Source organism: Castor canadensis, chromosome 13, assembly GCF_047511655.1.
Source record: "Castor canadensis chromosome 13, mCasCan1.hap1v2, whole genome shotgun sequence".
In the NCBI taxonomy this organism is placed as follows: domain Eukaryota; kingdom Metazoa; phylum Chordata; class Mammalia; order Rodentia; family Castoridae; genus Castor; species Castor canadensis.
The window spans coordinates 31,720,132-31,745,882 of record NC_133398.1 but is presented as its reverse complement, the minus strand read 5'-3'; the positions used below and the strand labels follow the sequence as shown (position 1 = coordinate 31,745,882).

At 36.7% G+C, this 25,751-nt stretch overlaps 1 protein-coding gene across 1 annotated transcript in view; it reads right to left on the bottom strand.

The window, feature by feature from the left end:
* Grin3a (glutamate ionotropic receptor NMDA type subunit 3A) overlaps positions 1-25,751 on the bottom strand; it is a 166,438-nt gene that overhangs the window by 45,178 nt on the left and 95,509 nt on the right. Inside the window, exons 4-5 of the mRNA XM_020179227.2 lie at positions 5,510-5,655; positions 1,420-1,535 (exon numbers count right to left, since the gene is read on the bottom strand). Of these exons, the coding sequence (XP_020034816.2) occupies positions 1,420-1,535; positions 5,510-5,655 (262 nt within the window). The remainder of the gene's footprint in view (positions 1-1,419; positions 1,536-5,509; positions 5,656-25,751) is intronic.

Genomic DNA, 25,751 nt, shown 5'->3' with positions numbered 1-25,751 from the left:
TTCCTTTCCATATCTCCAGATGCCATAAAAATAGGAATTTTTCCATTATATACTGAAAGTATACTGAGCATACACTGAATATTCTTTTGTTTTTCTAGCTTCTCTCTCTCTCTCATTCTTTCTTCTTCTTTTTAGTGCTTTTGCTGCCTTAGATTGTAGTCTTAACACAAAACTACTATTACCCCTATTACTATATCTCTTCCTGAGTTCCATTCTTGGTTCAGGTGGGGGTCATTTTGATTAGAGAGGAGACTGATTTCTCCTAAGAGAAGTCTCTAAGAAACAGCATCAGCTGTTCCACTCTCATTTATCACAACAAACAAAGCTGAAGCAAAAAAATCTGTTGATGTATTTAGGGGAGACAGAGATGAACTATGGCTGGGAAAACGGAATCAGAATAGTCTTGATACTCTAGTAAATGTACAGTAAGACAGATTTCTGGAAATAGGACTTGGGCACTCCCGTGAGATTGTTTCAAGTCAAAGTGTTTTGTGACAAGTGAGTATGGCTGTCTTGAGAGCTAACATGTACTGTCAGGGAGGGGAAGCTGGGAATTAGGAGCTGTGAAATTAGCTGGTTCAAACTATAAGTTTTAAATATCAACTGTCATTCAGAAGGAGAGAAGGTACTGACAAAGCAATCTGTCTTTGGTCCTGAAGTTTGATTGATGGGTTGATCTAGCTGGAAGCAAAAATTGCTGCCAATGGGAAAAGGTAAACCTGGGGTCCCAAACAAAGTTTTGTTTAGGATCCTAATGGATACTAAATCTTAGGATGAAGTGTTTTTTCTTACTTACTTTGTAACTAATGGAAAACATTTATTGAGGAACCATGAAATTTGGATTTTAATCCCAGTATTGTCATCTAATTGTATGGTTATGAAAATGTGATATAATGTTCATACACTTTCTTGTGTATAAAATGAATAGATTGGCTTAGATCAGAATTGGGGCTCTTCTAGTCATAAAATGTAATTTTTCTAGTTTTTATATCAGATTCATTTTGGCCATTCAAAAATAGATTAGGGGCTGGGGATGTAGCACAGTGATAGAGATTTTGCCTAGCATGTGTAAAGTCCACATTTAATCCCCAGCACTGCAACAAAACAAAAGCAAAACAAAAATACAAATACAGATTAAATTAAAATTGGACCCTCATGGCCACCATTTCCAGACATCTGAGTCAACATCATTTGGGAAACTATTTTTTGTCCTAACAATTGCATAAATAAATGTTTGTTGAGTTGGTGAAAAATAAATTCCTAACTTCAGCAACTTAATAGCTAAGTGCTTATGAGTTGGAAATGAAAACAAGGGAAGATGAATCACTTTTTGCTTCTGACTTTGGCATTTGCGACTTGCTAGGTTAGCAGACTGAGCACATCCTGAACAAAAGTGAATCAAGAGTGACTGATTAATACCTTCTATGGCAAATGGCTTCCCCACGGTTAGAAGCTTGCAGTCAGCATCTATCGACACTTCATAATCCAGAAGGGCTTTGTCCATGATGAAAGCGTCTAGTTTCTCTGGATCATTCCTATATTTAAGAAAGGAAATGAAAATGATTCATTAATGGGCAGGAGGCTCTAAGCCCAACAGTTGGCTTTTGTTTAGGGGACAGAAACCTAAATATTAAGGGCAGCACAGCTTGCTAGCTGATGACTCAGCTTTGTGGGCATCTCATTGACCAGTATAGAGCAGGAGAAAAAGACATATTTATAAGAAAGCATTAAGTCTTTCCCATGGGTTTATCTACCAGTCTCTTTCATAAAGTCTAAATCCAACATCAAAACCAGAGTGACTCTGAATTGAATAGAAAGGTGCATAGGAAAGGCTACTTCTTTTTTTATATCATCAGAGTGACTTTATTTTTAGTATTCTTTATGTTAGGTATTGTATTCACTGTCCTCAACTTTAGTTCAGGAAATAGATTCTCAGAGAATTGAAGTAACTTGATCACAGTTACATAGGTAGTTAAGTGCTGGAGCCAGGTGGTCTCATCAATCAGGTATTGAAAATTTTATTTCTTTTTGTCATGATCGCAGTCCTAGTCTTCAGAGATAAGGTATTATTTCATATTTAGGAGTAGATATTAAGGAAATACTTAGAAGAGATTAGCACTCTTGGGGAAAAGGAAGTTAGGGTTTCTTTAAGTCCTTGGGTTAGCATTCAATAAATGGAAGAGGAAGCTTATGTAAAGGATTTTAATGACCTAATTTATTAATATATTGACAGAGATTCACATTTTCCTCTCATCCCAGTAGATGATCCAGGCAAAAATAATTTAATGTGGGTGTCCCAGGGCTGTAGTAGTGAATTGACAATGGACTCAAGTTGTCATCAGCTGCTTTTTTTTCATTAGTGCATATTAATTACACAGAATTAATGGGTTTCATTGTGATATTTTCATTCATGCATATAACACACTTAGATAATATCCACCCTCCTATTATCTTCTCTTACTCTCCCTTCCCAGTCTTCTTTCTCTTCTCTAATAGTGTTCCATCTACTAAGAGTCTTTTATATGTTCAGAGTTGTCCAAAAGCTTTGTAAAGAAAACAACTCTTCTCTGTTCCATCTGGCCTCAGTCCTTTCTTTCTTAAAAACCAGGACCGAGGTTGTTTAAATTCAACACAGAGAAGTGGCCTCTAAACTCAGAAGAGAATTTGGCTTATTAAAACTTTAGAAGCGAAAGGCATCTCTAGATACCTGTAAGATTCATCAGTGGGCAGGAAGCACACTTTCACATGAACGACCTTATCTGGACCACACGTGTACAATAGTAAGTAGGTTAACATCTCTTTTCGGTGTCATTACAATTGCTTCCTTTTCCCATGCTTGCAGGAAGTGAAATAAAAAATTCAAAACACAACCCCTTTTCCAGAGTTATTGAATTTAAGTTACAATAATGCATATGTTTAACCAAAATGAAAGTAACTCCCAGATGCATAGCAGAAGGAAACTTTAAAAAATGGGTGGGATATGTGTGAATTATCTCCTGGGAATTGATACAGAAGCAAGAACCTTAATTGAATTTTTACAATGAGGTAAGAATCCAGCCAAAAGATATTTCTCCAATCAGTTTGATTGCCACAGTAGCAGAATGTACCTTGTGAGAGCCACACAGCAACAAATTACTATTTGCCGATATTTCATGAATATTTGTGGTAGCAATAGGGAAATAAAAATATTTGAAGTTGACTCAGTTTTTTTGAACCAGTAATTTTTGCAGCTTAGTGTCACTGGTATCCTTAAGTAACTACTCTTAATTTTGAGCTGCAAAGTGCAGTTAGCTATGATGTATTTCTATTGCACAGGAAGGCAAGAAGCAACAAGCTCACAGACTCCCATGGGACCCTGAGTCACTGGGGTGGAAGTGGCGGGGTGTGATCCAGGCATGAATAGTTCTAGACTGACTTAATCAGTTATAGTTGGCAGGACCTCTAGCTCTTTCTCCTATTGTAGAATCATGTTCTATTTTTTGAGCATTCATTTAAAAAATATTCACACATCACAAAATGTTATATACTAACATACTAAAAATGAACATGTTAATAGGGATTAATTTATTATAAAACTCTCATGTTAGAAAGCAGGGTCCTGAGATAGTAGGACAAGACCTAGGGGAATTTTGATGGGAGAGGGCAAGGACAGGTTTATACACAGCTACCCATCTTATACAGAAGACTTTGGGTGTTGTGCCCTGAAGATCATAGCTCTGGGATGCTGGGGTGTGTGTGTGGGGTAACATGAAGACTGTGGTTACTTAGAATTGTGCCTATGAGCAGCAGTGGTGATTAGGTCAAAGGTGGAGACAGAAGGCTCAAAGAGAAAAAGTGAGAAGACATTAATGATAAGATCTGTCTATATTCCTATTTCATATCAATCAGTGAATTGTCTGGGGAACTTGTTAAAAATTCAGATTCTGATGTAGTAGTTTTGGGCTGGGGCCTGAAATTTTACATTTCTAAATGCCAGATACCACTTGGAACATGGATGCTGCTGGAACATGGACTTTTCTTTGAACTTTCAGGTCCTACTCTTCCATTATGGTTTCCAAATCAGTCTGAAAAAGTGGCTGGAGATCAGAGATCTAGTTATAATCTTGACTGTGCCACTTGTCAGCTGTATTACCATGGAACAATTACTTCTTCCAGGACTTCTTTATCTGTGCTTGCTTTTCTAATGACTGCTTCTTTCCAGGCTAGGGTAGAGTCAACACTGATCATGAGATGAGAACCTTCTGAGGTGAAGCCATTGGAATAAATGAATGCACTGAGTGGATTGGAGCTATAGCAATGGTACATCTCATCCTTGTCACACTGCCAGCAGAGCTGAGTTTGCAGACATTGATATCTATTGGGAACCATCACCATCTCCCTAAAATCTTATTCTTTCCATGCATTTGCCTGAAGGAGCGAATACAGAAGAGAATCTAGGGGGACAACTGAGCTCTAAATGCTGTATCAGAGAGGGATTCTAACTTTTTGTTGTTCTTTCAAAATTGAAAGTGCTATTTCATAGTACTTAAACATCATATTTAATTTTGTAAATCTAAGAGCACATGACTTTCTTCTCCAAGCTCTAGTAAAAAGTTCATAAAGTTGTTTAAGGGGCCTATTACTAGAGCTCTTAAGAAACACAAAGCCCTTATGTCCCATGAAATTCCTTATTTATTTCCTCTCCTTCTTAGAAAAGAATTTGAGGTGGCAGGAATGAATTGATCTCCCATAGGAAGATTATTGCAGCTGACCACAAGTTTCCTGCTACTGACACTTGTAGGGACTGGAGGTTTGGACGTCTTTTATTGCCCTGATGCCATTAGGCAGAAGAGAGAGGACAGCTCACTCTCAGGCAGTGGTGCTTGTCGGGAGCCATTCATTCCCTTCTTTCAGGCAGACTAGACAAACAGACCCGTAACTGCACCAACCTCCTTTGCATTCAGCTTCACTGAATTAAAGGCTCTGATGGTCTGTCATGGCAGTGTGATTACCTTTGATTGCTTCTCATAAATTCTGACGAGAAGGGTGCAGACATGGAAATCACTGCCTTTTATATTTCTTTTCTACAGGAAATCTCTAAGATAAATTCCATTTCCTTGAGTCAAAAGGAGGCATTCCATGTGCTTAGAGATTCACTGTGAAGGAAAGGGTTGCTTTGGGACACTTTATTCTCTGGCCACATTCCCTGTGTGTTTGATCATTTCAGCACCATTGTTTTCTCAAGTGATGTCAAGCCATCATTTGCCTGTCCCACCATCTGTTCCACTAATGATCCTACTGGCCATTTGAGCAAAACTACTGCCAATTTGAGACTATGAAGGTAACTAGTAATCTAGGTTGCTTAAATTAAATGAACGCCATTCCACACTGCCACTTGCATCACACAGGTATGAGGTATCCCTAAACCCACAGTGGGAATATTTGTTATTAAGAAAATGAACAAAATTGTCAGTTGCTAAATGTCTTTCTTTTAGTGAGAACTTTTAGTATTCAAGAGGTTGACACTCACTTCAGATACTGTACTCCATCTGGAGTGGCTGGTACATTGTACCTTCTCATATACTCATGCATCTCTGGGAAGCTTTGCCTTACATAATCTTCAGCACTGCTTTCCCGGACAGTTCCAAAGCGGAAGCCTTGGGAAGGATGATGCAGCTATGAGGGAGAAAAAGAAATTGTTTTAATATATATTGCTCTCAACATTATTTAATATTTTTCTTTTTGCATCATTCTTTGGAGCCTAGTGATAATTTGGAACTTTTCAAACATCCAGAGGCATCAGCATGTACCTAAACATCTGCAGATATAAGACATGTTCTTCACATCCCAGTTTTCACATTACTAGTTGTTCTATCTTCAGAAGCAAACAGAGGGGAACAAACCAAAAATACAAAACAAATTATTTTGATTTATACTAAGAACATAGTAGAGTTGGCATGTATAATCAGCATCATATTATAAATTGCATACTAAAATATATAATTACCATCTTTCTTTGTTAGAACTACACAAAGGGCAAATTAAAACTTTTCACCCTGAGATTACAATATACCTGACCCTATGTTGTGAATATATCCCTTTTATGTTTACCAATCTTAATGCTATATTACATATTAAGTGTGTTGAATTTATTTTTTGTAGATTTATGAAATAGTCTCTTTCCTTTAAGTATCTGAATTATTCTGTAATGAGTCATGCTGTATATTTTTCAAAAGGAATGGTGTGTCAGACGTCGAGGTGCAATGGAGAGAAGGGCTAGCAGGAGTAGCCCTTCAGGACTACTCAGTCCTTCAAGACTCAGGAATGTAATAGGTCTCCAGGATGCAAGCCTTCACAGTGAGGAGAGGCGGGGCACTGGCATTCCTGCTGAGGCTTCCCATCACTAGGGTTAGTAAAGATACACCATCTGAAATATTATTCAATGAAAGTTGCAAAGAAGCATTAATATGGAATCTAAAACTCAGACTTTTTCAAGTGTAAGAATGAACTTGGATTGGGCCATATTATGAAAACATAAAATATTCTACAGTCAGCAATGTATTAGAGATTATATAGTAATCATTAAGAAGATTGTTACAGTCAAGTCTTTGCACTTCTTCTTTCTGCTTCATATTGACATACTTTATATCATTGGTTCTCACATGAAGTCCCAAGGAAAAGGGTCTACGGTTGGATTTTATGGAGTTTATAAGCCTCTTGAAATTTTAGGCAACATTTTATGTAAATATGTGTTTGTAATTTTCTTCAATGGAAGGAGAAAATACAGAGTTCTTAAATAAATATATTTTCCTTTTAAAATTTCCTTTATTCATATGTGCATACAATGATTGGGTCATTACTCCCCCCTTCCCCCTCTCCTGTCCCTTTCCCCCCATCGCCTCCCTCATACCCCCACCCCTTCATAAATAGATTTTCATGATGTTAACCTCCAAAAATCTAAAAACTCAATGAATATGGTAACAAATGCCATGTATTTGAAGATGCATTAATTTTGACCCACACTGAAAGTCTAATAACATGAAAACAGTTAAATGAACTGCAGGACACATTCTTATGGAATGTCATGCAATATATAAATCATGTTCGGAAAATATACTTAAAAATCAAGGTAAATGCTCTATGACAATATAATAGAAATATTTTATATGACATAAATAAAATTAAACATGTTTGTACTTGATAAAATACTATGATTCCCCATAAATATCATATATGTACACACATGCATGTATGTATATTGGAAGAACATATGTTAAGATATTAACAATGGTTGTCCTACTGGTGGTAAAATTATAAATGTATTTTTCACTTTATAGATTAGCTCCTGAAACATGCTTCATGTTTGTAAGTAGAAAAACATTGTTTAAAAATCAGCAAAAGAAATCACTCATCATTTATTCAACATTATTGAGGTCCTACCCTCAAAGTAATGGAAGCCACAAAAATACATATCTGTAATCACTGTCATATGGAAACTCTGATCACCTGGTTGTTCATGATATTTCTTTGGGTGCCCCACTGTTGAGGAGGTAATATGGTTTAATTAACCTGTGTTTAATAGGTTTAATCAATGCACTGAACAAATTCTAACATTTTGTGACAGTGTAATCTTAACTAGGCATAAACAATAATAGCAACAGGTAACATTTATTGAGTGATCATTAGGTGCCAAACATGGTACTTAGCACTTTACATACATTATCTTGTTTAATCCTCATAATGGCTTCATGAGGAAGACACTATTACTGTGTCCTTTAAAAGATTACTATACTGAAGCTCAGTGAAGCAGAGTAACTTGCATAAGATCACACAGCTGAAGTAATAGGGACGGAATTAGAACCCAAGCCTGTCTGATTTCAAAGCTTATGCTGTTATCTGCCACATCATCCTGCCTTCCAGCTGTGGGAACAACTGGAGTGAAGATTTTTATTGGAAGGAACCACCATCCTTTCCTTGATAATCTCTTGAGCCTGTAAGCCCCTAGCAATTTTCATAATAGCAGTTGCTGCCCTATGGCTTGAGCAAAACAAATTTATCAGCATTTTGTCTACCTAATACCTATTCATTTTAAAGGCCTAGATCAAGATTTTCTACTTGAAGTCTTTGGATTTCTCTAATTTCATCCTCCTACTGAGTAATAACAAAAAATAATTAACTTCTTATTTATTTGTGCAGATACAGCATCTTGTACAAACAACATATGTAGCCTAGATATTTATTTAAGCAATTGTTCACATTTTCTATGCATTATCTCCTTTAATCATCCCAAGAAACCCATAAACTATGTATTTCCATTATCTTCCTCTTACAGATAACACCCCCAAATATTAGAGAGTTTGTTATTTACCCAAGGTCACAGAGCCTATAAATGTTGCACCTGGGGTTTTAACTCAGGACAATCTGACTGAAATATTCACACTTTGGCCCCTGCAGTTACTCTGTACTTGTTCATCAAGTTAATTCCTTTATAACTATTCCCCTGTCTTTCTTCACACATTAACTAGTATTCATTTTTCTACTCTCTGTTCAGTCATTACTTCCGTAATTTCTTATCTAGATCAGATCCTCCTTTCATAAGACCTCATAGCACACATATGTTGCAGTTTTAAATTTAATTGTTTGATTAATGTATAGACTCTCAACTCCTTCACTGAGCTGTAAACTCTATGTAAATTAGAATCATGCCTTTCTTAATTCATCAATATATTCTCAATGGCTTTCAGCATGTAGTGACTCAATAAAATGCTAGATGATTGATTAGTTGGTACTGTCCTTTGAACCCAGAGGGAGATGAGAGCTTTGTCACCACATTTAGCACAAAGAGAAGATGGCCTATAAGCCAACCTTTCTAAATGAGCCTTGCCTTAAAGATAGAACTGTAGGATCATTAATCATAGTACTTTTGCCTTACATGTGGAAAGAATCTCTTCCTGGGATGCATTTCCTTACATTGTGCTGTGGCCATACTTTTATGGCCTTTGATCTGTTTCTAGGCAAACTCTGCCTTTCTGGGCCTCATTTTCTCTGCTTAGTGCTTCAGGACATTCTTTCTTTCTAAGGCACTGGAAGGAAGTGGGAGCCAGGAGCCCCAGGTTCAGAATTCCAGTATAGGACTGACTCTTGGACTTTTGTCTGCCATGTGCTCATTGGCTCCCACATTGGCCTTATATAGCTTTATGAAGGCGCTGGTTTCCAGATTTTGAGAATGGAAATTTCCTTTAAGCATTCACAAATGACAGTGACCCACTCTAACTTAGAGGTGTTTTATACGTGCTGCCACTGTCCTAGTCTAAATTACCATCATCTCTGCCCTCACACATTCCCTATCTTCCCCTTCCAACTCACTCAGGAGATCTAAACACTCAAATCTGATCATGCTACTCATTCCCTTAGCACTCACCAAGGGGAGACTTTACTTTTACTTTGGGTTTAAATCCACACTCCTAATACAGCCTCTGAAGTTCATGTGACTTTGCTGCTATTTTTTCTCTCTAGACTCACCTCTCCACTCCCTTGACCCTCCAGGATTTAGTGAGTTTTCTCAGTTATTACGTATACTCCTTGCTTGATCAGAGCTCTTGCATAAAGTCTTCACTGCCTGGGAAGATCATTTTCTTTACCCCTACTTTTCTTTGTCTAGCTAACTCTTAGTTGTCACTTCCTCAAGGAAGCCTTCCCTGACTATTAATATAGGTCAGGCCACATGTAACATTTTCCTATTGTGCCTAAAGTTTCACATAGCACAGATAGCACTTGGAATTATTTGTTAAATCTACCTTCCCTGCCAGATGTACATTTCCACAAGAGTGGGTGGGGACCATGCCTTTCTCATTCATGCATCATAAGTCTTCAACAAATGTTGGCTGCTATCATCATCATCCAAACACACCATGCTTGGCACATTAGAAATGCTTGGTAGATATAGGGATAATCAGTGAATCATCATTATTAACTTGAAATTCTCTTAGATTTGATGCATTGTGAATTTCATACTTTCATCACGTCTCACGCTACCTTTCCCTTAAAATTAATGTTTTTCTTTAATTGTCACTTTAATTCTTTCAAAATGATATCTTTTTTATTTCTGCATGTGACATTCTAAAAATGTAATGGGCTAACTCAGCAGTCACAGAATAATAGAATCAGAAAGAGATCTTATGTAACCCAGTGGGTCAGCATAATTCACCCTGTGATAACTCAAACACCAGGGATGTCAGAAAGTCTGCATCAAGGAGGGAGGACGGAAGTATACAAAGAGCTAAAGGACTTAAGCTGTGTTACAACCACCACCAGGAAATCCCAGGGAGAAAAGCATTTCTTTAAAGTTGCTGCTAAATACTTCCACCAGCCTTCCAATTCTGTTTATGTTTGTAGCAACCTCTCCAGGCCTTGGGGAAATATCTAAGGTTAAACACCATCTATTTGTAAGTGAATTTGTTCAGTATTAATGGAATACTGAACTATACCTAGAGCACATGGAGAATAATCAAACAGACATTTCCCAGAAAGCAGAGAAGTGGCTCAAAATAAGTGCAAGCAAATTCAGGAAATAAACTTCTGTGTCCAAGGTAGATATGATGGTACTTCAGATTAAAAGCAATTCCAGTGCTGTGTATGTTCATTTAAGATCTACATTTGTACCTATCTGTTATTGGTACATAAAATCACAACTGGAATGTATTCACTGGACCTGATACAATGCCCTTTGGAGGTGAATGGAAAGGACCATTTTTAAACTTGTCAAGTGCAATGGGACATAGTAGCTATTGAGGCCATAGATCCTTCCATGACATTATTTTATCCACTTAAAACCTATCGACTCTATAATATCAAGTGGTCTTAAGTCCAAAGGACTTTAAATTATTGATGTACTCTTATTTTTCACTAATGTCTGAATTCTTTATAGCAAGGTTAAATGTACCACCTGGATTTTCTTCAAAATATGGATTCTCACTCTAGGTCTATGTTGGAGCCCATGATTTTGCATCAACAAGCTCCTACTTGATGCTGATGCCATTGTTCATGGACCAGACTTTAAATAGCAACTTTTATTTATAACATTAATTTTAAGTGATGGTAAGTCTGCTTGAATATCACCAGTAACAAGGAATTAATTCCTTTTAGGGGCATAACTTCTGCATATGAAAGGTGACTTTGTGACCCCACTCAGCCAATTTATTCCATTTAAATGTAAAATAAAAATAATGACAACTAATATTTTAAATATTTACTATATTCTAGTATATTAAAACCCAGCAATATAACTTTTGTTATTTATTATTTCATATGAAGAGCTGAAAATTAGGAATTTAGCACAGTGTCTAAGACCCTAAAATTCAATCCCAGAATTGCATTTGAATTTGAGTTTTTCTAACTTGGAACCCATACTTTCCCTTATCTAGTACTATGTTCTGCATTTACAGATTTGTGTTATTGTTCAATTTTGGTGAAATGTTAAATAACATATACCCATTTGTGTTACAATTTCAAAATCATTTTGGTTACTATAGTTGTGGTCATCTAATGGTCATTGCAAATGAGGACATATCTTCAAAAGTGGGCACTGTTGATACTTATACAGGGACACCAGGACTGTCTTTGGCAAACAAGAACACATTCTTGTTCATACTTTGAACATTAGAATATAGGAGAAAGAGTTTGAAAGTGTTTCTGAGCCCTTCCCTGTGTTTTTCTAATGTGCATTCTAAGTACCTCCTATGTTCCAAATCTTTTCTCCATGTTCACTTAATTATTTTCCTGTACAAATGCTGCTTTCTCTATTGCAAGTTAAACACTTCACTGCCTCTCCCTTCATTGTCAGTCTGAATCCTTCTATGTTAGGTCAGCTAATCACTAGTCAACAACATTCTTTGACATCACGCTTGATTTATGTGAGTTTTAGCCAGGTCCTTCTGACAATTTGAGTCATTGAATTAAATACATGTTAGACTTGGGGTCAGCAAACTACCACCTGGGCCAAATCCAACCTGCTACCTGTTTTTGTAAATCAAATTTTATTGGCTCACACCCATGTCCATTCATTTATAGACTGTCTATGGCTGCTTTTGTGCTGCAACATTAAAACCGAGTTCGTGTGAAAAAGAACATCTGACCCACAAAGCCTAAAGTATTTACGATCTTGCACAAACAGAAAATGTTTTCTGGTCCATTGCATAGACAATACAAATGTAACTAGCTCCTTGATTCTCATATTTCAGATTTTCCTTTATTCTAAAATCCCAAAGGAAGGGCTACATGTGCAGATGAATGAGGAGAGGTAGGTGTGATACATCTCAGCACAGGCTACCTGGCACTGACCAGATTCATTTAGTATGATGATACACCTCATTTTTAGCTGGATTGGGGCATGAATCTTCTAACTACTAAGTTCCTTTGTTTCTTTAAGCTCTGGTAATAGGAAGGCTCTAGTCACAAAGCTTCAAATTGAAGCAGTGGTGTGACATGTGGACTAATTTTAAATTCTATCTTGGGAGAGGTGTTTTTGGAGCAGCCTCCACAGGCCTGAGGTTATGGGAACTTGCCAGTGGCACACCTACTCATGTTAGCTGAGTTATTTGTTCTTTCTGTCTCTTTTGCACTTTCCTCCATTCCTCATCCTTTTGATCCAGTCTTTATGTGTCTGCCATCTCTTCAAAGCTGGAGTTATTTATCATTTCTAGGTCTTCCATTATTTCAATAATGATAATAGTTAGCCCTTACTGGGTGCCTCATTCATTCTGGCTGTATGTCAAGATCTTAAATTCATCATCTGTTTAATTCTTATAACACTGCTTTGTAGGATATACAGTCACTATCCTCATTTTAAAGATGGAGGAACTGAAGCTTGGAGTGTTTAAGCAACTTGCTCAAGGCCACACAACAAGAAGTAGAAGATCAAAGAAATAAATCCAGTAACCTGAGAACTTGTACTATTAATCTCTACTTCACTTAGCTCTAGTACATATTATCTCTAGTGTATTATTTTGTATTTTTCCTCTAGTGAAAGCTGCCCTCAGGGAAGGTTTTTTGAGAAACTAGATAAGGTGCACATCCCTCAAACTTAATGATCAATTTAATCCAAATGACTAGTGCCAGCTTACAGAAACAAGATGAACTGCTTATACCCTTTGGGTTTTTAAATAAGATGTTTGTCACAGTTATACCACAGCAGCAACAACAGCAAAATTTGAACTGTGCTATTTACAAAACTCAATCATGCATATTATTCCATTCATGAAGCACAAGAAGCCTTATGGTTTCTGTGTTATATTCAGAAAAGATAAAAAGCAAGCTAAATGGATTTGCTAAGTTCCCTAAGATGAGATATTCACTCTGTCCTGTGGGGTTCAAAGACTTGTTTTCAACAATCTTAGCAGTTGGTGTATGACTGAGCCCTGCTCCTTTCTCCCTAAGACACACATTACCTTGCCTCCTTAATGTACATATTTTCACACACATTTTTGTTGCTATACTGGCAACCTTGAAGTGTTTTTTTTCCATTCTACTTAGTTTACAGATGGCTAGGGAATGAATTACAGGAGAAATGCTGAAGTTCAGAGTCTGTAACAATATAGAGTCCCAACTGGTGGATATATAAGTAGTTGGAGATGATGTTAAGTAATCATCTCGTCCATTCATTTATTTTTATAGATAACAATACAGGTAGCTTCCATTTATTTAGCACTCCCCATGTGTCAAGCATTGTGCTAATACATTAATACAGATTATGTGATTTAAAGCACAAGACAATTATTACTGACTCTCACATAGGAAACTAAGGCTGTAGTTTAAATGACTTGCCCTGGAGAATTCAGTCAATAAACACAAAGGAGAGTTATTTATGCATTTGGTCTGACTCCAGAGCCTATGTATCTGAACATTACACTGTGCTACTTCCTGATCTATCTAAGGAAATTTAGTTCCACAATGAGAAAAGTGAAGAAGGGAGTTGCTTCAGGTCACACATATAATGCAAATGTAAACTTGAAAAGTTCTAACTCAGGCCCAAATAGTATCTGCCACCTCCCCACATGAATGTGGCTAATAAAGTAATTATTCTTTATAATATCCTATGTTCAATAATACCCTCATCTACTATTAATGAAACCATAAGTTTCCAGTCTTTATTTCATTCGGTAAGGAATAATTTCCGGAATTACAATTGCTTAGCAATATCTATGGAATATTATAGCTGTGCTCATTCATTGAGCTTCTGGAAGTCTAGGATATTTCTGTTTTACCTATAATAGTACAAGATTAAGGCCTATTGTCATAGTCTCCAAGTGAAGTGTTAGACAACAGAGAGATTAAACCCAAGAAATACAGAATTTCTACAAAGGCATCATTGCTATTCTGCTGTGAATATTCTATCTACCCCTTTGTTTCCTGTTCTTCCCTTTCTTTCATGCAAGTCATTTTGTTTTGCTGCTTCTCTGACTCTGGTTCTAATGTCTTATTCTTTCCATCCTTTTCAGCTCACTGAGCCACTTAAAATTGCCTTACTGAAAATCTCCCTGATATCCCATTTAAAACTGACATATAGACCACTGGAACAAAGCAGGAAGCCCCAAATAAATCCATGCATTTACAGCCACCCAATTTTTGGCAATGATGTCAGGAACACACAGTGGGGAAAGGACAGTCTCTTTAATAAAAGGTGTTAGAAAAATTAGGTATTCAGACACAGAAAATGAAATTAGTCTTTACCTCATACCAAATACAAAAATTAACTCAAAATGGATTATGACTTAGATATGACTCAAAACTATGAAACTACCAGAAGAAAGCATAGGAGAGAAGCTTTGTGACATTAGTGTAGGCAGTGATTATTTTGAATATCACCTTAAAAGGACAGGCAAAAAACCAAAAACAGACACATGGGATTCTATCAAACTAAAAAAGTTCTGCACAGTGAAGAAAATAATCAACAGTGTGAAGAGACAATCTATAGAATGGGAGAAAAGATTTGCAAACTACCCATTTAATAAAGGGTTGATATATAAAATATATAAAGGACTCAACTCAATAGCAAGAAAACCAATAATACAATTAAAATGGTCAAAAAATCTGAATAAACATTTATCAGAAAAAGCAGAGATATGGCCAACAGGCATACGATGTGGCCCCAAGAATGTATACACATGTGAGTCAATGTAAAAAATGATAAAAATAAAATTAAAAAAGAGCAATTAATCTTTAAAATAAGATTTGAAGAAGCATGGTAAAACTAATCATGGACATAAGGTTAAGTGAAACAAACCAGGCACAGAAAGACAAAAACCTTGTTATCTCACTCATTTATGGAATCTAAAAATGTTGATTTTATGGAAACAGAGAGAAGAATGGCAGTTATGAGATTGGGAAATTGGGATGTGGATTAGAAAGTTGGTGGACAAAAAATATGAAATTACAGTCATAAGAGGGATAAACTCAATAGATTTGTTAAACAGATAATGTGTAACTGCACTGGAGACTATAGCTAATGATGATACATGGTATTTTTGAAAAATGCTGAGAGAGTGGTAAGTGTTCTCACCACAAAAATATGTGAGGTAATGCATAGCTTAATTATCTAGAAATATCAATTCCACAATGCGTATATACTTTAAACCCTCATGTGATATACAATAAAATACATGTGATTTTATCTGTTATCTTAAAAATAAAGAAAAAAATTCAGGAAGAATTCCATTTTATTCTTGATAATCTTATGCAACTAAATCCATTTCTCCTTTACATTGCAGGTTAATTGTTTCACTAACAGTACTGCCACTACTGCTTTTCCAATGAAGCATGGAGTAGTAATCACAGTGGTGATGATGATGGCCTCCCCTTGTGCTAGGTATGGTGTAAATGGTTTATACATATAATTTAAAAAATTCCCTCTTCAACAAATGGTGCTTGGAAAAGTGGTTATCTGCCTGAAGAAAACTGAAACGAGATCCATGCCTGTCACCCTGTACTAGTACCAACTCAAAATGGATCAAGGACCTTAATATCAGACCTGAAATCTTGAGGCTGGTACAGGAAAGAGCAAGGAGTACACTGGAAGCAATAGGTATAGGCAAGGACTTCCTCAGTAGAACTCTAGCAGCTCAGCAACTATGGGCAAATGGGACTACATATAACTAAAAAGCTTCTGCACAACAAAATAAATGGTCTTTAAATTGAAGAGACCACCCACAGAATGGGAGAAAATCTTTGCTAACTATACATCAGACGAGGGACTGATAACCAGAGTATACAGGGAGTGCAAAAAACTAAACTCCCCTAAAATCAATGAACCAATAAAAAAGTGGGCAACTGAACTAAACAGAACTTTTCAAAGGAAGAAGTCCAAATGAAAAACACATGAAAAAATGCTCACCATCTCTGGCCATAAAGGAAATGCAAATCTAAACTGCACTAAGATTCCATCTCACACTTGTTAGAATTGCTATCATCAAGAACACCACTGCCTTGTTCTTTTGACTGAGTGTTGCCTTGGCTATTCGTGGCCTCTTGTGTTTCCATATAAATTAAACGGTAGATTTTTCAATCTCTTTAGTGAATGTCATTGGAATTTTGATGGGAATTGCATTAAACATGTAGATTACTTTTGGGAGTATAGACATTTTTACTATGTTGATTCTACCAATCTATGAGCATGGGAGATCTCTGCACTTTCTGTAGTCTTCCTCACTCTCTTTCTTCAGGAGTTTATAGTTTTCCTTGTAGAGGTCATTCACATCTTTTGTTATGTTTACACCTAGGTATTTGATTTTTTTTTGAGGCTATTGTAAATGGAATTGTTTTCATATATTCTTTTTCAGTTTGTTCATTATTAGTGTATAGAAATGCTAATGATTTTTCTATGTTGATTTTATATCCTGCTACCTTGCTGTAGTTATTGATGATGTCTAGAAACTTCTGAGTAGAGTTTTTTGGGTCTTTAAGGTATAGGATCATGTCATCTGCAAATAGGGATATTTTGACAGTTTCTTTAGCTATTTGTATTCCTTTTATTCCTTCTTCTTGCCTAATTGCTCTGGCTAGGAATTCCAGTACTATGTTGAATAGGAGTGGGGATAGTGGGCATCCTTGTCTAGTTCCTGACTTTAGAGGGAATGGTTTCAGTTTTTCTCCGTTAAGTATAATGCTGGCTGTAGGTCTGTCATATATAGCTTTTATAATGTTGAGGTACTTTCCTTCTATTCCTTGTTTTCTTAGAGCTTTTATCATGAAATGGTGTAGGATCATATCAAAGGCTTTTTCTGCATCTATTGAGATGATCAAGTGGTTTTTGTCTTTGCTTCTGTTAATGTGGTTTATTGCGTTTATTGATTTTCATATGTTGAACCACTCCTGCATTCCTGGGATGAAGCCTACTTGGTCGTGGTGAATAATCTTTTTGATGTGTTGTTGAATTCAGTTTGCCATTATTTTGTTGAGGATTTTTGCATCAATGTTCATTAAAGAGATTGACCTATAGTTCTCCTTTTTGGAGGTGTCTTTGCCTGGTTTTGGGATAAGTGCAATACTGACTTCATAAAATGTGTTTGGCAGTTTTTCTTCCCTTTCCATTTCATGGAACAGTTTAAGGAGGGTTGGTATCAGTTCTTCTTTAAAGGTCTAATAGAATTCAGCAGAGAATCCATCAGGTTCTGGACTTTTTGGGGAGACTCTTGATTGCTGCTTCAATTTCATTTTGTGTTATAGATCTATTCAGGTGATTAATTTCCTCTTGGTTCAGTTTTGGATGATCATATGTATCTAGAAATCTGTCCATTTCTTTAAGACCTGACTTCAAACTATATTACAAAGCAATAACAATAAAAACAGCATGGTACTGGCACAAAAAACAGACATGAAGACCAGTGGAACAGAATAGAGGACCCAGATATGAAGCCACACAACTATAACCAACTTGTCTTTGACAAAGGCACTAAAAATATATGATGGAGAAAAAGCAGCCTCTTCAACAAAAACTGCTGGGAAAACTGGTTAGCAGTCTGCAAAAAAACTGAAACTAGATCCATGTATATCACCCTATAACAATATTAACTCAAAATGGATCAAGGATCTTAACATCAGACCACAAACTCTAAAGTTGATACAGGAAAGAGTAGGAAATACTCTGGAGTTAGTAGGTATAGATAAGAACTTTCTCAATGGAACCCCAGCAGCACAGCAACTAGAGATAGCATAGATAAATGGGACTTCATAAAACTAAAAAGCTTCTGTTCATCAAAAGAAATGGTCTCTAAACTGAAGAGAACACCCACAGAGTGGGAGAAAATATTTGCCAGCTACACATCAGACAAAGGACTGATAACCAGAATATATAGGGAACTTAAAAAACTAAATTCTCCCAAAACTAATGAACCAATAAAGAAATGGGCAAGTGAACTAAATAGAACTTTCTCAAAAGAAGAAATTCAAATGGCCAAAAAACACATGAAAAAATGCTCACCATCTCTAGCAATAAAGGAAATGCAAATTAAAACCACACTAAGATTCCACCTCACCCCTGTTAGAATAGCCATCATCAGCAACACCACCAACAACAGGTGTTGGCGAGGATGCAGGGAAAAAGGAACCCTAATACACTGTTGGTGGGAATGTAAACTAGTACAACCACTATGGAAAAAAATTTGGAGGCTACTTAAAAAGCTAAACATTGATCTACCATTTGATCCAGCAACACCACTCTTGAGGATATACCCAAAAGACTGTGACACAGGTTACTCCAGAGGCACCTGCACAGCCATGTTTATTGCGGCACTATTCACAATAGCCAAGTCATGGAAACAGCCAAGATGCCCCACCACTGACGAATGGATCAAGAAAATGTGGTATCTATACACAATGGAATTTTATGCAGCCATGAATAAGAACGAAATGTTATCATTCGCTGGTAAATGGATGGAATTGGAGAACATCATTCTGAGTGAGGTTAGCCTGGCCCAAAAGACCAAAAATCATATGTTCTCCCTCATATTTGGACATTAGATCAAGGGCAAACACAACAAGGGGATCGGATTTTGAGCACATGATAAAAGTGCGAGCACACAAGGGAGATATGAGGATAGATAAGACACCTAAAAAATTAGCTGGCATTTGTTGCCCTCAATGCAGAGAAACTAAAGCAGAAACCTTAAAAGCAACTGAGGCCAATAGGAGAATGGGACCAGGAACTAGAGAAAAGTTTAGATCAAAAAGAATTAACCTAGAAGATAACACACATGTACAGGAAAGTAATGTGAGTCAACTCCCTGTATAGCTATCCTTATCTCAACTAGCAAAAACCCTTGTTGCTTCCTATTATTACTTATACTCTGTCTTCAACAAAATTAGAGATAAGGGCAAAATAGTTTCTGCTGGGTATCAAGGGGGTGGGGGGAAGAGGGAGGGAGCAGAGTGGGTGGTAAGGGAGGGGGTGGGGGCAGGGGGGAGAAATGACCCAAGCATTGTATGCACATATGAATAATAAAACAATAAAAAATAAATAAAGTGACCTTGAGGGCTGGTGTTGCCCCCACTATAAAAAAATAAAAAAAATAAAAATGCAAAAAAAAAAAACCACCACCGCCAACAAATTTGGTGAGGATGTGGGGAAAAAGGAACCCTTATACACTGCTGGTGGGAATGTAAGCTAGTACAACCAGTCTGGAAAACAATATGGAAGCTTCTTAAAAAACTAAGCATAGATATGCCATATGATCCAACAAAACCACTCTTAGGAATATACCCGAAGGAATGTGACTCAGGTTATTACAAAGGCACCTGCAAACCCACGTTAATTGCAGTACATTCACAATACCCAGTTTATGGAAACAGCCAAGATGCCCACTACTGACAAATGGGTTAAGAAAATGTGGCATTTATACACAATGGAATTTTATTCAGCCACAAAGATGAATGGAAATTTTGTCATTCACAAGTAAAAGGATGAAACTGGAGAACATCATCTTAAGTGAAGTTAGTCAGGTTCAGAAGGTCAAAAATCCCATGTTCTCCCTCATATGCAGATTATAGACCTAAAACAAATGCAGTAATATTATTGGACTTGGGTCACACACTAAGGGGAGACTGCACATAGGAGGAATAGGGAAAGGGCAGGAAACCTACAACTTGAAGGTGGTTGATGTGCTCACTGTATAGAACAAATATAGTAATCGTAAACTGGCAGAGGCCACTATGGGAAGGGGACCAGGAGGTAGTGAAGAGGTCTGGTAGAGATGAACCAATGTGGGTGGTAATACACATATGCATGGTAATGGCACTAGGAATCTCTTTGAATAGCTGTCTTTATCTCAAACTAGCAAAAACACTATGTTTTTCTTATTATCTCTTATGTTTTCAACAAAGAGAACAAGAGGGCAGAATAGGTTCTGCCTGGAAGTTGGGGGAGGGGTGGCCCAAACAATGTATACACATGTAAGTAAATATAAAAATTATAAAATAAGAAGTCCTTACAATAATCTTATGAATCTTTTATTATCATTATACCTATTTTATTGCTTATTTGAAAAACAACTTTTTATGTTGGCCAGGTTGTTCTCTAACTCCTGGGCTCAAGTGATCGATCCTCCTGCTTTAGCCACTTGTGTAGCTGTATCTACAGGTGCATCCAATATGCCTGGCATTATGGCTGTGTTATAGATGAGAATCCTGAGGCACAGTGTTGCTAATTTGCCTAAGCTTGTGGAGTCAGTGAATAACAGAGTTGGCCAGCTTTGTGTGGTTCTAATGCTTATATTCTGGATCATGAGTATACAGTAGAAAAGTTGTTGGCTTTTCCACCTATTCACTTTACTTTTGTGAGCAAGACAGTAAAGTGACTAGTCAAAAGGGTTCAGCCACTGTGCATGTAGCCAACAGCCAATTGTGGCCGTTTAATTGGCCCCTGACAGTCTGTTAATACTAGCATCTACCATTCATTGTGCTGATTATGTACTTGGCTCTCCACATTTGTCATCTCATTTCAGCTTGCTGTGCCCCTATGAGGAAGGTTCTGTGGATAACTCCAATGCATTGATGAATGGAGGAAGTAAAACTCAGAGACGTGAAATAGCTTTCCCCAGGTTCTCCACCCATGCTATTGCAGTGTTGCTGTACATATCAACAGTGCTGATTCTAGAATCCAATTACCACATAAAATATTGTCTTACATGAATTTTCTTTTTTTTTTTTTGTTCAATTGATTTTTTTTTCAATTTTCTTTTATTATACATATGTGCATACAAGGCTTGGTTCATTTCTCCCCCCTGCCCCCACCCCCTCCCTTACCACCCACTCCACCCCCTCCCTCTCCCCCCCCCAATACCCAGCAGAAACTATTTTGCCCTTATCTCTAATTTTGTTGTAGCGAGAGTATATGTCTTACATGAATTTTCACAGGTGATTGTGAACCTAATACAGTTACTTTAGAACCATAATCACCTTTAATCTGTAATTCTATGGTCAGTGGCTGAATTGGGGTTTATACCAGGTCAGCTTGGGTCAGAACCGAGGTTATATAGCCTCCTACAGAAAAAAAAGAAAGGATGTCTTTAAATCCATGTGTTAGAATAACTCTGGCTTTTTGTTTATATAATTGACTTGCTATACAGCCAAATCTTAAGGTGAAAAATGACCTGTGGACTGTGTTACTCAAACTCACTTGAGTCATTGCCCATCACCAGCAGTGTCTGCAGACTAAGCAGGCAGTAAGGTCCTTGCTGAACCTAGAGTCAGCTATTCTGGCCTGATTAAATGCAAATGAATGAAAACAGCTATAAATTTACCTCCAGTCTAGTGATATAAGCCTTTTGGCACAACTCTACCCACATCCTTAGGGTATAGGACTTTTTCTAATGTCAGTTTTTATTTCATTGTATAGATGAATTAAATATCAAAGCATGTCCAATTTGACCTTCATTCAAGGTGGGTTGTATGTAAAAGATAGGAGGTTTAGGGTATAGGTCAACAGTCCCCTAGTGTAGACTCTAGGAAAGCAGTCTCAAAGGGAGGCTGATCAGAACAAACATCAGACAAACAGAAAAGCAAAGTACTGAATAACTGTAAGAAGAGAAATCCTTTGCTCTGCTTTATTTTTCTCTTAGGGTAGCTCTTGGGAGTGATTTAGCTGTATCTTATAATTTCATTTTCTGTGGCTGAGTAGTCTATCAGTCCTTTCTCTAGAGTGTTCAAAGAATTAGTGATCAAGCCATTATAATGGAGGGGCCCTCAAAGATTCAGGCATCTAGTCTGAGTAAGAGCATTCAGGAGAGGACTCCTCTTCTCTCTCCATCTCCCCCATGGCAGCCTGCCTGGAGCATTCCTCTCAGCTTTTCCACTTGAGACCATCTTCTGGTTTATGACTGAGCTGATGTTTGCTTATCTTTCTTTTCTATTTAGCACATTTGCTTCAGTTAAATGAATCACAAGAGCAGCACTAGTAAAGTGGTACTTGCTTTGTGAGCCAAGCATCACAGGGTAGCAGTTAGCTGAGTTAAAAAGGCATTTTCTTTCTCCTCCTCCTGCAAATTTGAGTAAGTTTTCAGGCAGCAATAAAAAAATGCAATGATTCATAAAGTTTGCAGTTGAGAAAAATGAGGATCAGTGAGATTAAACAATTTGGTTAAGATTAGATAGCAAATGGAACTATGTCATAGACATACTTAACATATTGCTCTTGTGAGATGCCTCTGGAACTTAAACTGAATGTTAATTCTGTTTCCACTTGAATAATCCTCACAGCACACAAACTAGGAACATAAAATGATGTGCAGAAACTGGCTAGGTAAAAACTGTAAGAGAGACTAGATTCACAATCTATCTCCCTGTTGGTTAGGTAGTAATAGTAGGTGCTTACTAAGTGGTAGGTGAATGAATATGACCATAATGTAGAGAAAGGAAAAAGTAAAGTTGACTCGGAGCCTACTAACTCATGATGTGAATTAATTCATGTAATTACACAAGTTAAACACACTCCATTAGTTTAGAAAACTAATGTGGGATTGGGGGTGTAGGTCAGCATGCTTAGCATGTGTGAGATCCTGGGTTCAACCCCCAACACCAAAAGCAGAAAACATTTTATTTTATTTTTTTTCATTTTTCTTTTATTATTCATATATGCATACAAGGCTTGGTTCATTTCTCCCCCCTGCCCCCACCTCCTCCCTTACCACCCACTCCACCCCCTCCCTCTCCCCCCCTCAATACCCAGCAGAAACTATTTTGCCCTTATCTCTAATTTTGTTGTAGAGAGAGTATAAGCAATAATAGGAAGGAACAAGGGTTTTTGCTGGTTGAGATAAGGATAGCTATACAGGGCATTGACTCACATTGATTTCCTGTGCGTGGGTGTTACCTTCTAGGTTAATTCTTTTTGATCTAACCTTTTCTCTAGTACCTGTTCCCTTTTCCTATTGGCCTCAGTTGCTTTAGGGTATCTGCTTTAGTTTCTCTGAGTTAAGGGCAACAAATGCTAGCTAGTTTTTTAGGTGTCTTACCTATCCTCATCCCTTCCTTGTGTGCTCTCGCTTTTATCATGTGCTCATAGTCCAATCCCCTGCAAAAAATATTTTAAAAAAGTAATTGTGAATTGGGTAACTATTTGATCATTTTAACCATCACTTTTATATCAAATATTTCATTAGAAAATAATGAAATGTGTTTTATTAAAAAACTTGATGATTTTGGAACTCCCAAAGACCCTTAGTAAGTAAAGCAATCTTGAGAAAGAAAAACAAAGCTACAAGCAGGCATCATACTACATGATTTCAAAATATATCATTAAGCCATAGTGATCAAAACATAATGGTGTTGGCATTTAAAAGCCAGACTCATAGATCAATGGAACAGAGTAAATAACTCAGAAATAGACCCATGCGTATATGATCAGCTGGCTTTGATAAAGGTGTGAGTAACACACGATGGAGAAAGGAGTGTTTTTTCAATAAATGGTGTTGGGAAAACTGTGTATTCACATACCAAAGAACAAAATTGGATCCTTATATGTAGAAATCATCTACAAATAGATTACAGACTTAAATGTAAGACCTGAAATCTTAGAAGAAAACATGGGGAAAGTTCCTTGACACTGGTCTTGGTAATAACTTTATGAATATAACTACATAAGCCAAGCCAACAAGAGGAAAAACAAGAAAATGGGACATAGCAAAGTAAACAACTTACAAAGTGAAAGAGCACCTTATGGAATGGGAGAGAATATTTTCAAAACCAGATGCCTCATGTGGGGCTCATATTCCAAAATATGTAAAGAATTCATACAATTCTATGGCAAAAAGCTAACCAGCCTAATAAAAAATGGCTAAAGACTTGAATAGACATTGTTCAAAGAAGACACATAAAAGGTCACTAGGTATATGAAAAAATACTCAAAAATCACTAATCATCTAGAAATGTAAATCAAAAACCACAATGAGACATCACTTTACAACTGTTATGACAGCTATTATCAAAAAGCCAAGTGATAAATGTTGGCAGGGATGTAGAAAAAAAGGAACTCTTATACACTGTTAGTGGGACTGCATATTGGTAGAGCCATTATGGAAAACAGCATGGATTTTCCTCAAAGCTAAAAGTAGAACTATCACATGATTCAATAATCCCACTTCTGAGTAAATATCTAAAGGAATTGAAATCAGGAACTTGAAAAGGTATTTGTTCTATGTGCTCAAGTAAACTGCAACATTATTCACAATAACCAATATGAAAGTAAACTAAATTTCCATCGATAGAAGGCTGGATGAAGAAAATGTGGTATATATAAAAATAAAGTGGAATATTACTCAGTCCTATCCAAAAGGGAAATATTGCTATTTGTGACAACATGGATAAGCAAAGAAGCTATTGAATAAAGTGAAATAAGCCAGATACATAAAGACAATTACTGTATCATTCCACTTTTATGTGGACTCTAAAAAAAATGACTCACAGAAGCAGAGAGTAGAATTTCAGTGTTGCCAGGGCTGGGCTGGAAAGGTTGGGGAGACGTTGGTCAAAGGGGACCAGCTTTCATTTACAACATGATTAAGCTCTGGGAACTGAACGTATAACATGGTGACTATAGTTGATAATACTATATTGTATACGTGGGATTTGTTGACAGTAGAGTAGATCTTAAATGGTCTTCGCACATCAAAAAGTAGCCCTTTGAGGTTATGAATATGCTAATTGTGGTAAAAGCTTCACAATGTATACAATATATTAAAACATATTATAAACCATAAATATATAATTTTTGTCAAAATAAACAAAAATTAATTTTAATAAATTTGCTTAGTTAATAAACTCTGATTCAACTCTTCCTTTTCTTTTTTTCTTTTTATCATATTCTGATAATTTTGAGATAAGCTGGCTCATTTGCAAATTGACCATTTCTTCTCAGAAGTATAGAAGAGTAGGCCTAAAGTGACATTACAAATTAATTTTAAAACCTTAATTTAGAGATGAAGAGACCAGAATCGAACAAGTTAGATTGACTTATTGAAGGCCAAAAAAGTTGACTATGGCAAGGGTGGAATCACAAGTTATGAAATAAAAATAAAGTGTAAATTAAGGGGTTGAATAGAACCCCTTGAATTGGACAGAAATAACCCTGAATACATGAATTGATGTTTGAACTGTTGAAATGGGAATCATGGAAAAATCTAAGTAGTTTCACTTCATGAAAATACTTAAAAAACATATTCATTTATTTAATGCCACAAGCAATACACAAACCTATTCTCACTACACACTCAAAACAGAAGTTTTGTGGC